Genomic DNA, 13,114 nt, shown 5'->3' with positions numbered 1-13,114 from the left:
CCACTAGGTCTACACCATTGTCTGAAGTGGATGAGGTGTATTTTTATTATGCTAAGCGTGAAAAAGGTCGTGGCCCTGTTCGTGGCCGTGGTCGTAACCAAGGAAAAAAAATTTCTAGTGTTAATCATCCCCAAAGAAAAATAACAACCAAAAGTGGGAAGCGAAATATGAGAAGCTAAAGGCAAATGGCTCAGAAACTGAATGCTATCGTTGCGGTGGAAAAGGGCATTGGGTAAATATTTGTCGTACACCAAGATATTTGGTTGAGCTTTATCAAACATCCTTAAAGAATAAAGGCCCTGAAGCTAATTTTGTCTTTGACAATAAATTTGACATCACCCACTTGGATGTGACAGATTTCTTTGAGCATCCTGATGGAAAAATAGATCACTTGATTGGTGATTTATCCGTGGTTAAAAATGATTGAGTAGTTTGATTATTTTTTTTGTCTATTCGTAATAGCTAGCGAATAAATATCATGTAATCATAGTTCACTACATGAGTAGTAGTCATTAGTATCAAGTAGTAGTATTTATTTTATGAAACGATGTTAGTTCGTTTTAATTAAATATGGTAATATTATTTCCAGTATATAGCTCAAACTAAAATATTACTGTTTCCTAATTACTTGAGACTTACGAAAGAATATTGTTTTCTTTTTCAAGTTTTAGTTTTCTTAATTGTAGTAGTAGTAGTAGTAACACGTTAGCACAACAAGTCCAAATTGACTTGGTTTCAAAGATGCAATCATTACGGAATAAGCAATTTGAACAAGCATAAATATTTCGTTCAATTCCACGGTGACTACAACAGTGCTCGTTCAATACTATATTCGTTCTACATTCGTTTTATGTTGTTAATCCAGATCCAACCGCCCTTCATTCATTTAACTTAGTTTCTTTTCCCTTTTATGTGAAAATACTAATATTTATTTGTATATTTCTTTTATATGTCAAACTATGGGAAGCAAATATGAATATCTCACAAAGCAAACTAGGATCAAAGTCCAATTGTAAAAATATTTATTTAATTGATTCATGTACGACACATACAATATTCAAAGAAAAAAAATACTTCTCACATTTAAGTATGCGTAAGGCAAATGTTAGTATAATTTTTGGTAGTAGTAATTTAATTGAAGGCTCTGCAAGAGCTACTATAACTCTGCCTAGGGGAACAATACTTATCATAGATAATGCAATGTTCTCCTCCAAGTCCAAGAGTAACTTGTTGAGTTTTAAAAATATCCGTCGAAATTGATATAATATTGAGACAATAAATGAGAATAATCTTGAACATCTCATCGTTACCAAGAATGTCTCTAGCTAGAAAAAGGTTATTGAGAAATTCCCATCTTTATCTTGTGGCCTGTATTGGACAAGAATTAGTGCAATTGAGGCACATTCTATCATAAACCAAAAGGTTACTGATTCCAATACTTTTGTACTTTAGCATAATCGATTGGGGCATCCTGGATCAATTATGATGAGACGAATTATAGAAAACTCAAATGGGCATACATCAAAAGAATTTAAAGATTCTTTTAAATAATGAATTTTCTTGCACTTCTTGTTATCAAGGCAAATTAATTATTAGACCATCACCAACAAAGGTTGAGATTGAGTTCCTTGTGTTTTTGGAACATATACAAGGGGACATTTGTGGACCTATTCACCCACCTAGTGGGTCGTTTAGATATTTTATTTAATAGATGCATCTTCTATATAGTCTCATGTGTGCATATTATCATGTTGCAACCTCGCATTTGCAAAATTAATGGCACACATATTTCGATTACGGGCATAGTTTTCCGATAATTGAATTAAGTCTATTCGACTTGATAATGTTGCTGAGTTTTCATCCCAAGCATTTAATGATTATTGCTTATCAATTGAGATAAAAGTGGAATATCCTGTAGCTCATGTTCACACTCAAAATGGCCTTGCAGAGTCTTTAATTAAACGTCTACAATTGATAGCAAGACTGTTACTCATGAAAACGAGGTTACCCACTTCTATTTGGGGTCATGTCATTTTGCATGCAACAATGCTAGTTCGTCTCAGACCGATAAATTATCATAAATATTCCCCATTACAATTAGTTTTGGGTCATGAACCTAATATATCACATTTAAGAATTTTTGGATGCGTAATATATGTGCCAGTAGCACCGCCATATCGCACAAAGATAGGTCCCCAAATAAGGTTAGGAATATATGTTGAGTTTGAATCTTCCTCCATTATTCGCTACCTCGAAACATTAACGTGAGATTTGTTCACTGCTCGATTTGCAGATTCTCGATTCGATGAGGCATTTTTCCCAAAATAGTGGGAGAAATTTGTGAAACCAAACGAAAAATTTTGTGAAAAATCCACCATTGTCTCATCTTGATCCACGTGCCTCTATTTGTGAAGAAGAGGTACAAGAGATTATTTATTTACAAAAAATACCAAATTAAATGCCAGACGCATTTACGGATATGAAAAGGATAACAAAATCACATATCCCTGCAGAGAATGTTTCAATCCGTATTGATGTACATGTTGGACAATCTTCTAGTGTAATAGCTAATAAGTTAAAAGCACACCTAAAACGTGGCAGACCATAGGGTTCTAAGGATCGAAATCCTAGAAAAAGGAAAACAAATGATCAAGATAACACTACGAAAGAATCTCACGAAGAAATCCACGATTTAATCAATCCTGAGATTCCATGAGGAAATCACTAAACCTGAGACTAAAGAAAATAAGAAACTATCAATAAATCCAATAGATATTGAGACAAATTTAAATCGATTGGATATAGTGGTGGATTATGTCTTTGCATATAATGTTGCATCTAGAATTATACAAGATAGTGAGGATCTTGAACCTCAGTCCATTGGATAATATCGACAAAGACGTGATTGGCCAAAATGGCAAGAAGCAATCCAATCATAGTTGAATTCACTTGCGAAACGTGAAGTTTTTGGGCCTGTAGTCCAAACGCCTAATGGTGTTAAGCCTGTTGGCTATAAATGGGTCTTTGTACGCAAAAGGAATGAGAAAAATGAGGTACAAAGATATAAGGCTCGCTTTGTTGCCCAGGAATTTTCACAAAGGCCTGGTGTCGATTATGAAGAGACATATTCACCTATTGTGGATTGAATAATATTTCGTTATCTCATTAGTTTTGTTGTTCATGAAAAACTTGACATGCATTTAATGGATGTGGTTACAACCTATCTTTATGGCTCACTTGATAATGAGATATACATGAAAAATTCCGAAGGATTTAAAATGCCCGATGCACATAATTCAAAGTCCCGAAAAATATTTTCAATTGAATTGCAAAGATCTTTGTATGGTCTAAAGCAATCATGATGAATGTGGTATAACCGCCTTAATGAGTATTTATTAAAGGAATATTATATAAATGGTGTCATTTGTCCATGTGTTTTTATAAAGAAAACAACATCGGAGTTTGTCGTACTTGTCGTATATGTTGATGACATAAATCTTATTGGAACTCCTATAGAATTCCAAAAAGTAATTGATTATTAAAGAAGGAATTCGAGATGAAATATCTTGGAAAGACAAAATTATGTCTCGGTTTGCAAATTGAACATTTGGCAAATGGGATTTTTGTTCATCAATCTACCTACACAGAAAAGGTATTGAAACGGTTTTACATGGATGAAGCACATCCATTAAGTACTCCGATGGTTGTTCGATCACTTGATGTGAATAAGGATCTGTTCCGACCTCAAGAAAAGAATGAAGATCTACTTGGTCCTGAAGTACCATATCTTAGTGCAATTGGTACACTAATGTATCATGCTACAACAAGGAGACATTGCAATGAAATCATACATATATTGTTATATCTAAAAGGGACTACCAATATGAGCTTATTTTATGGAAATAATTGCAGTCCCGGTCTTGTTGGTTATGTCGATGCTGAGTATTTATCTGATCCACACAAGGCTCGATCTCAAACAGGCTATGTGTTTACATGTGGAGGCGATGTCATATCTTGGCGATCGACTAAGCAACCTATCATGGCTACGTCATCTAATCATGCTGAGATAATTGCTATTCATGAAGCAAGTCGAGAATGTGTGTGGTTGAGGTTTAAAATACATATTATTCGAGACAAATATATTTTGAAGTGTGACAAACAACCCACGATTTTGTATGAAGACAATGCAACATGCATAGCCCAACTAAAAGGAGGATTCATAAAAGGAGATAGGACAAAACACATTTTACCAAAGTTATTTTTCACACACAATATTTAAAAGAATGGTGATATCAATGTGCAACAAATTCGTTCAAGTGATAATATGGCTGATTTGTTCACCAAATCTCTATCGACATCAACCTTTAAGAAATTAGTATACAAGTTTGGGATGCGAAGACTCAAGGATGTGAATTGATGCTCTCATCAGGTGGAGTTAATACGCGTTGTACTCTTTTTCCCTTACAAGGTTTTGTCCAACTGGATTTTCCTTGCAAGGTTTTTAACGAGGCAATGAAAAAGCGTATTTCTAAACATGTGTACTCTTTTTCCTTCTCTAGATTTTTATTCACTGGGCTTTATTTTATTTAAAGTTTTAATGAGACACATTATCTGTTGAATAAATATTTAAGGGGGAGTGTTGTAAATAAAATTGTTTTTAAGGTGAATATCTATATTTTAGAGAGAATTTAGAGATTATTACTTGGTGGCTAAGTCACTCTTTCCCTATAAATAAAGGGGTTCTATTCCATTGTAATTCATTCCAAATCAATAAGAATTCTCTCTCTACTTTTCTCTACAATACTCTTCTTCTTTTTATTGTTTTATTTCAAAAGTAATTTTTTGTTTTACGTTGCCCTTTTACACTCAATGAATCCCTACTTCCATTTTAATAATACTTCTTTCAATCCATATTTATCTATTACTTTTCAAGTTTTTGCAAACATAATATTGTATAAACTACTCTTTATCTTTCTTTAATAAATATCACACATAATTAACATTCCACTAATTATTAACAAATAAATAATATTTAAATGTTTTAATACGTCAAATACTTTAAAAGAAATTTAACTTATCAAAAGATTAAATTTTGGAGCATTAGTAAATTTTTTTAAAGACTCCAGTTTCCAGGACCATTGAATAACAACTGACTGTCGTGAAAATAGCACGAGCTAACCAGTTTCAAATTGGTAATCAAAAAATAACCAGCGTTTGCAAAGTCGTTGAAAAATAGTCACTGTTTTGCTGAAACACGAAAAATTCCAGCATAGTATGCGGGATTATGAAGCTCCTTCGTATAAACTTCTAGCATATTATGTTGGAATTCTAGCACACGGAAAGTTCCAGCATAATATGCGGGATTATGAAGCTCCTGCATATAAACTTTCCGCATATTATGTTGGAACTCCAGCATATTATAAAATTTCATATGTAAAAAATTCGAACTCCAGCATATTGTGCTGGAATATTTCCGGATTTTTAAGGGTATTTTTGTTCAAATTTTATCTTTACATAAAATAAAATGACTAAATTTTAATTAATTTTAAAATTGTGGCTATTTCTCATTTATCGGTCGTAAATCAGACTATTTCTAATTTTCACCCCCTCGTTTTATCCCTCTACACATTATCTAGAAGGGTTCTGAAGGCCACAAGCTTAATCCTATCTCACTCTATCACTTCAACTGCAATGGCGTCGTTGTTACTTGGAGCAGTTCCTATGGCTCTCTCTCTTAATCTATCTTTTTCGCGTTCTCTTTCCATATCCGGCGCCTCAGTTTCGGCAACTTCTTCTGCATCAGTATATACGGATGTCACCTTTGCAAACTTTCCATCGAGTATGGAGCAGTTGTAGAACCATAATTTTTAACCTTACAATTATTAAACCACCCAAATATTGATTTTTTTTTTTGGTTACTACTATGCAATTTAATTCAGGACAATGATGATATTCTTATGCATTTGATTTCAGTTTACTGTGGCAGAGGCGACAAGAAAACTGCAAAAGGCAAGCGCTTTAATCACTCCTTTGGCAATGTGAGTTGGCTTCACTCTTAAAGTGCTTAAAATTTTAGCACTTCGTTTTTTTACGGTACCCTTTTGTTAGTTTAGTTGAAAACTTATGTGTTTGTGTAAGGATGTAGGTAACCGTTAATTTAATTAAACAATCATTTACTAGTATTGCTACGGAGGTGGTTACTGCTTCTCTTTTCCATGGCTTCTTCACTAACACATTTCTTTTTCAAAATTGTTGTGTTTATATGCTTTCCTTGAGCCGAGAATCTATCAGAAACAACCTATGTACCTTCATAAAATAACATTTGCGTATATACTACCCTCCCCAGATTCCACTTTTGGGATTACACTCAGTATGTTGTTGTTGTAGTATATTTACTAGTATTGCAATGAAAGGAACCTTAATAGAGAAAGAGATAAAGGGGTTTATATGGATGGCCTAATGTTTGAGATTGAGACATAATTGATTGGATAAAGTTTTTAAACTTGGTCATTTTAATATTTTGATGTCTATTTTAAACTGATATTAACTCTTTGTGCATCTATGAATTCGTTTAGGCAAGGCCAAGGAATAAGAAGGGAAGAGGACCACCTAGGGTTGCAGCACCACCAGCAGCTCCAAAAAGAGATCCATTTGATGATGGACAAATCGTTAAAATTGAGATTGTTGAGTCGTAATTTACTGAGTTTGCAAGTTTGCCTGCAATTTCTACTTTTATGTAGCTCAAATCTCTGCAATTTGTTAATTTCTGTGAGTTACCAAAATTTAAGGTCGATTAGTTTACTTGTTGAACTGATATTTCTAGTTTGTTTGAATGTTCTATGTTAAATGTTCTTTTCTTTCAAATTATGTATGGAGAGAGAGCAGCGTTTTGAGAAAAAGAGAACAAAAGAAAAGAAGAGCTCCATTTCTATAACCCAAGAGTTCGAGTTTGGTGAAGAAGCGATTGCAAAGGCACTGAGCTAAAACCGGGTTACTTAAAAGAAGACAACAACAACAACAACAACATACCCGTGTAATCTCACAAATGAAGTTTGGGGAGAATAGTGTGTGCGCAGACCTGTGTACCGGACCTTGCCCCTACCTTGCAAAGGTAGAGAAGCTGTTTCCGATAAGACCCTCGGCTCAATGAAAGCAGTTACTCAAAAGAAGGCAGTGAACTAAAACAGGCAACACGCAACAGTTTGATGCTAAATATGGTTATAATGAACATGAAAGGAGCATCCTCTGATGATCTTTTGTTTCTTTTGGCAAGATGTCCTTCATAGGAAATCATTTGTTTTGCAAGAAAGTCCGTCTTCACTATTGTCCGATCTTCAAAGGACAGTGGAATTAGGCTTTATCCGATATAAGAAGCACGATGTTGTGCTACGGAATCCTCTCTCCATACCGTATACTCAATACAAGCTCATGGTGAAGTTACAGTTGTTCGATAATGCAGTTCCCACATGGGAAAGACCTCCCATAAAGATTAAGGGGTACGGGTTCACGTGAACCCATACTCCTCTCCCTAAATCATGTATAACAATGTCATATTTCTTCAAAATTATTTAAATATATGTGTGTGCACTCATGCTCAAAGACTCCTATGATGCAATTATTATTGGGTGCACCTCTACAAGTGACATTGGCAGCTCAAATTTCACTCCAAACGGTCTTGTTTTCGGTACGGAGTATAGATATATATGTGAAACTTACTAAAATTTTAAAAAGAATATAATTTTGAACCTATAATTTCAAAAGTGTAGTGGGTTCGTGGTAAGAGACAAAAGTTAAACCCGTCAAGTGTAAATTCTAGATCCACCTCTTCACAACAGTGCACCCATCCTCTCGAAATCTTGGATCCGCCTATGGGAAAGACCTCCCATAAAGATTAAATTTTTCTCTTCTTTTTTCTGAACTGAAGTTTCTTTACTTCACAATAGGTAGATCGACTATTTAGGTTCATTTTCCCCGGGGGGTTAGCAAATCTCTCTCTGTTGTATATGCCAATCTAAGTAAAAACAATGGCCAGAACAGGAGAAGGTTGGGTGACTGATATTCATATGCAATTTACCTACTCTCCGGCACCATGATTATGTGCAGTCAAATAACCAAGGCAACCAGTAAATGAACATAGTTTTCTAACTGCCACAGCGTGCAGGACACCAAAGAAAAGTAAAAAGTAAACTGAGGGTGCTGATTGCTGGATAAGTAAAAATGAAAAGATGTGTAAAAAGAGAATCAAACACTCATTGTCCATCAGCGCAACATCAATACAATAACTGTCATAAAAAATATATATACACAAACACACAACAGAAATATCTCATCGTCCAAACACTTCTTGGTTAGAGCTCACTTAAGGTTAAAAAACTGGCTTCCCGGTTTCATTTTCCAGGAAAAAGGACAAACCAAAACAAAATTTCAAACTTAGTTTTTGGGTTATGAAAGACTTCTGAAAAACTTCTCAAACCAAACGTCTCGGTCAAGCATTTCCTTGTTGTATAAGGATTCATTATTTGGTCGTGTTCTCTAGGATGTATCGCATCTGATGTAGACTTATCCTTAAAAAAAAGGGTTTCACGGCCGATCTAGACTTGTTCTCTTACAAAGTTTAGGTAAGTTAAGTGTAGAATATTCAGAAGGCAAACCTGCTTCTTACCCAGAGAGCATGAGCATTAAAATGTAAGCTACAATAAACCGACCGCTCCTCCCTATTTCTTTATTGGGTAGGCAAGCTCATTTTCCTGTATGTTTACATAATAAAATGTCAAAAAATGGCAAAGGTGCAGCCAACGAGTATGTTGATTCTAAGATCGACAATCCATCTCTGGCAGCAGAACTATGCCGATGTTGGATATGGTATTAGATAACATATATATTGGTTGAAGAAAATGCTGAATTTGATGTACATAAGCTAAAGGAGACATTAGAAAACAACTTCTTGAAAACCATTAATGAGCAGACTGCTTTCTTTTTTCTAACGAAACTAAATCAAAATGCCAAAACTATAAGCAGAAAGTTGGTGGAAGAGAAATTCTATTTTTCTGAAGGAGAAACAAGTTTCTTCTGAACTCCAATGAGCATTCACATTAAGAAACGCTATTGGCTTATTACTTATCAGTATAGTGGTATTGGATTAGATTAGCTCATAGTTTCCATTGATTAGTTTCAGTTTTACCAAACAACACTTAAAACTACTAAATATCCTGAAATTCCTAACTTGGCAAGTGCTCAGATCTAGCAAAACACCAAAATCTCTAGATATCAAAAGGCTCCCATCTATAACATACTTTATCCTAAAAAGCCCCAGTTCTTTAACTCCAAGTGAGAAAGTAAATAGAGATTTTTACGGCCATGTCACGCAAAATTTTGTAGTATAATGAGACACTATTGTTAATAAAACTCAGGATTTTCCTTTTTCTTTTATAAAGAACTTCAGAGCTTTAATGATAAAAACTAGAGGGAAAGCTACCTAAAAATCATCTCAGCAATATAATGCAACTTCGGTTGTATGTAAGACAAGCTTTCTTTTGGTTTCCTGAAGTCATAACCAGCCAACCTGCCCAAGTGCACAGCTGAGATTTTATGGACGGGGAGAAAGAAGCAGCAATCTGACTATCAACGGAAAGGACCGCGGAAAGGAAAATGCTTATGGAACATGAGAATGAGGCCACGGAAATCTAAGAATAGATTAACCCTCACTGACAAAAGAATATGGATTCATTGAAGCAAGACCATTCTAAACGAGCTCTATAAAATTATCCAAATAAATATATCACCACAGAGCTGAATTAGCAAATGCTACCCTTGGAAGTTAAGGTATCTTTGACTCAACCAAGACCGCCAAAATTTGGTAGGATTTATTATTAAGAAGATGCATTTATACAAAGCTGAAATCCATGAAACAGAAAAAAAAAATGAAGGTGTAACTCAACCAAGACTACCACAATTTGACTTGCGCGAAATAGGAAACAAAAGATGCATTTATACAAGTTGAAATCCACAAAAGAGAAAAATGGAAGAGTAACTAATGAGGGAAGCGCCCCCAGGGCTTTGGTCTAGTGGTAAGAGCATAGTGCGTAATGTGTGGGTTAGGCATATGTCACGGGTTCAAACCTGCCCCAGACAAAAAACTGGTATTTAAGTGGAGAAGAGCAGCAAGACGGCCCATTGTCCACCAAATTTCGGACTGTGCACCACTATCTCTTGGAGATTTCTCGGTAATCAAAATAAAAGCCTAACGACAGAAGGCCGTCTCAAATGCTATAACTCATGATCTAGTTTTGCAGGAGACTGTTAAGAGATAAATGATTGTGGAACATGTTGGGAGGTTGACGGAATATCAACAGACAAAAAAGAAAGCATTTTGGAGTAGCTCAAGGAATGCAAGAACAAGTACAGGTTGAGAGCAAAAGAGAAATTTCATGTTACAGTAGTAAGTCCCAGAATTCCTATTCGGAAAAAATAAAGAATCTAATTTGTTTGTTTCCACCTTCACTCTAATTTCATGCCAAAAAGCTCATTCCTTGATGATTTCAGACATTCCTCTATTACTGAACTTTAAACCGCGAGGATTGAAGGTTAGCTGATCTCATCTCCATTTACTTTAAATATTCTTTTAATTGCATTTCTTCAATCATAATTGTCAACAGTAGGCTCTAATCAGTTAATCAGCATTACTAACAAGTAATAATTCAAAGCCTTAACTAATCACGATATTTGAAAAAGGTACTTATACATTTCAACGCAGCAAAATACAGCAAATATAGGCATTCACACTTTAACAATGAGTCAAACAAAGTACTTACAGCTTCAAATGCGAAAAATATATATAATATTCACACTACACACAGACAAGTCAAACAAAATAGTTATTTCCCAAAAAAAAAAAAAAAAAAAAGGATACACGTACCAAAATTAGGTTGTGGCAATATTAATTATTTCCGGCTATCATAGTCGAGAATTTCATCATGAGTAACAGACCTAGAGTGCTGCACTATGCACCGTCCGATCGAATTGATCCAATCCTCCTTCTCTTTCTCCGAATCAGCAATAAAATACATAGTATCAGAACGAGTAGAAAGCTCAAAAACGAACTGTTTGTTTAAAACATCTTCGGCTCCTTTAACTGTGAGGCAATTAGCCACTGGAATCACACCACGTGGTTTCGACCCGCGCGTGATGTTCGCTTCCTTGAACCAGAAGAGCTTTCCTTGTTTCAACACGAACCAACGGCGACGCCATGTTTTTATGTACTCGCCTTGTTTAGTGAGCCAGCCGGTTCGTTCTGGGTTCGACCAGAACTCGACTCCGTCGTAGTCGTCGTTCGATTGAGTCGTGCTTCCCATTGCTGCTCGCCATAGACTGGCCATGGGTGATGAGAGAGAAAGAGGAGAGAGAAGGCAGAGAAAGTGTGAACGCTAGACAGGTGGTTGCTTGTTTTATTCCTTTTTTTCTGTTTTTTTCTCTAACTTCATATTTTAATTTATGCAGTAATACTATTTTAGTAGAATTACTAAACTTTAATAAAAGGACCGTCCACGGAAGGACCAGACCAAAATTCTATCTTTATGTACACACTCTTCCCTTATAATATATTTGTTCCATAATAAATGATATTTTTGCTCTTTTATTTTGGTTCAAAATAAATATTTTTTTACATAATTAAGAAGAAAATAATTTTTTTTTTCAAATTTATCCTTATTTATATATCTCAATGTATCAAGTTAACAGTATATAAATTTTAATTAATATTAATTTAGTCAAAATACTTTTTTTTCTCGGAGTTAGTATTTTCTTAAGGGGTGTGCCAAAGGTTAAAATGTTATTATTATAGACCGAAAGAAGTATTTAATTTGGCTATGAATATTCACAAATATTGACTTACAATATCGTCAAGCGAAATATTGAATGTTAGTTTTAAAGGTGTTTGTAAGTCAAATATTGGCTTCCCCTACAAATTTTCAACATTTACAAAAGTACCTTTTCCTGAAGTTCATGTCAAACTTTTTTTCAACTTTAAATACTACTACAGTAATATTTTACTGTCCAAACACCTAGATATACAATATTTCATAAGTAACAATAAAATACTAGTAAATCAATAGTTACACAATTTGATTAAAAAAATTAGTATAGCAAAATCGAAATTAAATAGATTAAAAATAAATATTTCTTGGATTAAAAGAATAATGTTAAATATTTAAGACTGTCTTGGAATGGGTCATGATATTTTATTGCAGTTTGTATGTTTGAACTTCTGCTAGCTGCATTTACACCACCAATAAGTGCTACTCAGTATAGTGTAATGAGATAATGGGACCATAACCATTTCCTCCAATGTGGAATAAAACATTAATAACACCATATCTCTGCAAAATTTATATCCTCATTTACTACCTTGTAGACTTTGATTGATATTCTGCTACTAGGAATTAGAATGAGGTACATCCCCTTGTTTGAATCTTAGAGATCGTTTGGTAGGGTGTATAAAAATAATGCCGAATAAGGTGTATTAATAATACAGGGATTAGTGATGCATGAATTAGTAATGCAAGCATTAATTATGCAGGGATTATTTCTTATCCATTGTTTGATGTGGTGTATTAAAAACTAAAATGCATTGTATAATTTTTAAGAAAATTAGTTGTTTACAAAAATGCCCTTCATATTATTTAGTTTTAAGGGACTTTAAGGACAATTTTGTCTTTAACCATGCTAATACATGCATTAATAGCCTTGGTATTGCTAATACAATGATTTGCTATGTATTAGTTATACATAGAACAACAACATACCTAGTGTAGTCCCACAAATGGGGTTTGTGTAGGATAGAGTGTACACAGACTTTACCCCTGCCTTTAAAAAGGCAAAGAGGCAGACCTTACCCCTGCCTATGTATTAGTTATACATAGGATAATACCAAATATGTTGTATAACTAATACTTGCATTAGTAATACATAGGTTGAAAGTGTACCAAAAAGGGATTAATAATACCAAAAGCTAATGCATCCTACCAAACGACACCTTAATCGTGTCGCCACAAATTGAGAACTTGAAAGTGGAACGAAAATAATGCAGAAAATTGGTTCAAGCACACAACACAACTAA

At 34.4% G+C, this 13,114-nt stretch overlaps 2 protein-coding genes across 2 annotated transcripts; one reads left to right on the top strand and one right to left on the bottom strand.

Moving 5' to 3' along the window:
• Positions 1 to 5,615: 5,615 nt before the first annotated feature.
• Positions 5,616 to 6,863, top strand: LOC107819499 (small ribosomal subunit protein bTHXc-like). Its single transcript, XM_016645609.2, has 3 exons — positions 5,616 to 5,839; positions 5,974 to 6,038; positions 6,576 to 6,863. The coding sequence occupies exons 1-3, from the start codon at positions 5,692 to 5,694 to the stop codon at positions 6,693 to 6,695; spliced, it is 333 nt and encodes a 110-aa protein (XP_016501095.1). The 5' UTR covers positions 5,616 to 5,691; the 3' UTR covers positions 6,696 to 6,863.
• A 4,077-nt stretch (positions 6,864 to 10,940) lies between these two features.
• On the bottom strand, positions 10,941 to 11,375 carry LOC107819494 (pleckstrin homology domain-containing protein 1). The gene has a single exon (XM_016645603.2). It carries the CDS (start codon positions 11,373 to 11,375, stop codon positions 10,941 to 10,943), a length of 435 nt encoding a protein of 144 aa, XP_016501089.1.
• Between the last annotated feature and the right edge of the window lie 1,739 nt (positions 11,376 to 13,114).

Source organism: Nicotiana tabacum, chromosome 13 (genome assembly GCF_000715075.1).
Source record: "Nicotiana tabacum cultivar K326 chromosome 13, ASM71507v2, whole genome shotgun sequence".
Taxonomy (NCBI): domain Eukaryota; kingdom Viridiplantae; phylum Streptophyta; class Magnoliopsida; order Solanales; family Solanaceae; genus Nicotiana; species Nicotiana tabacum.
This window is presented reverse-complemented; position numbering and strand designations above follow the sequence as displayed.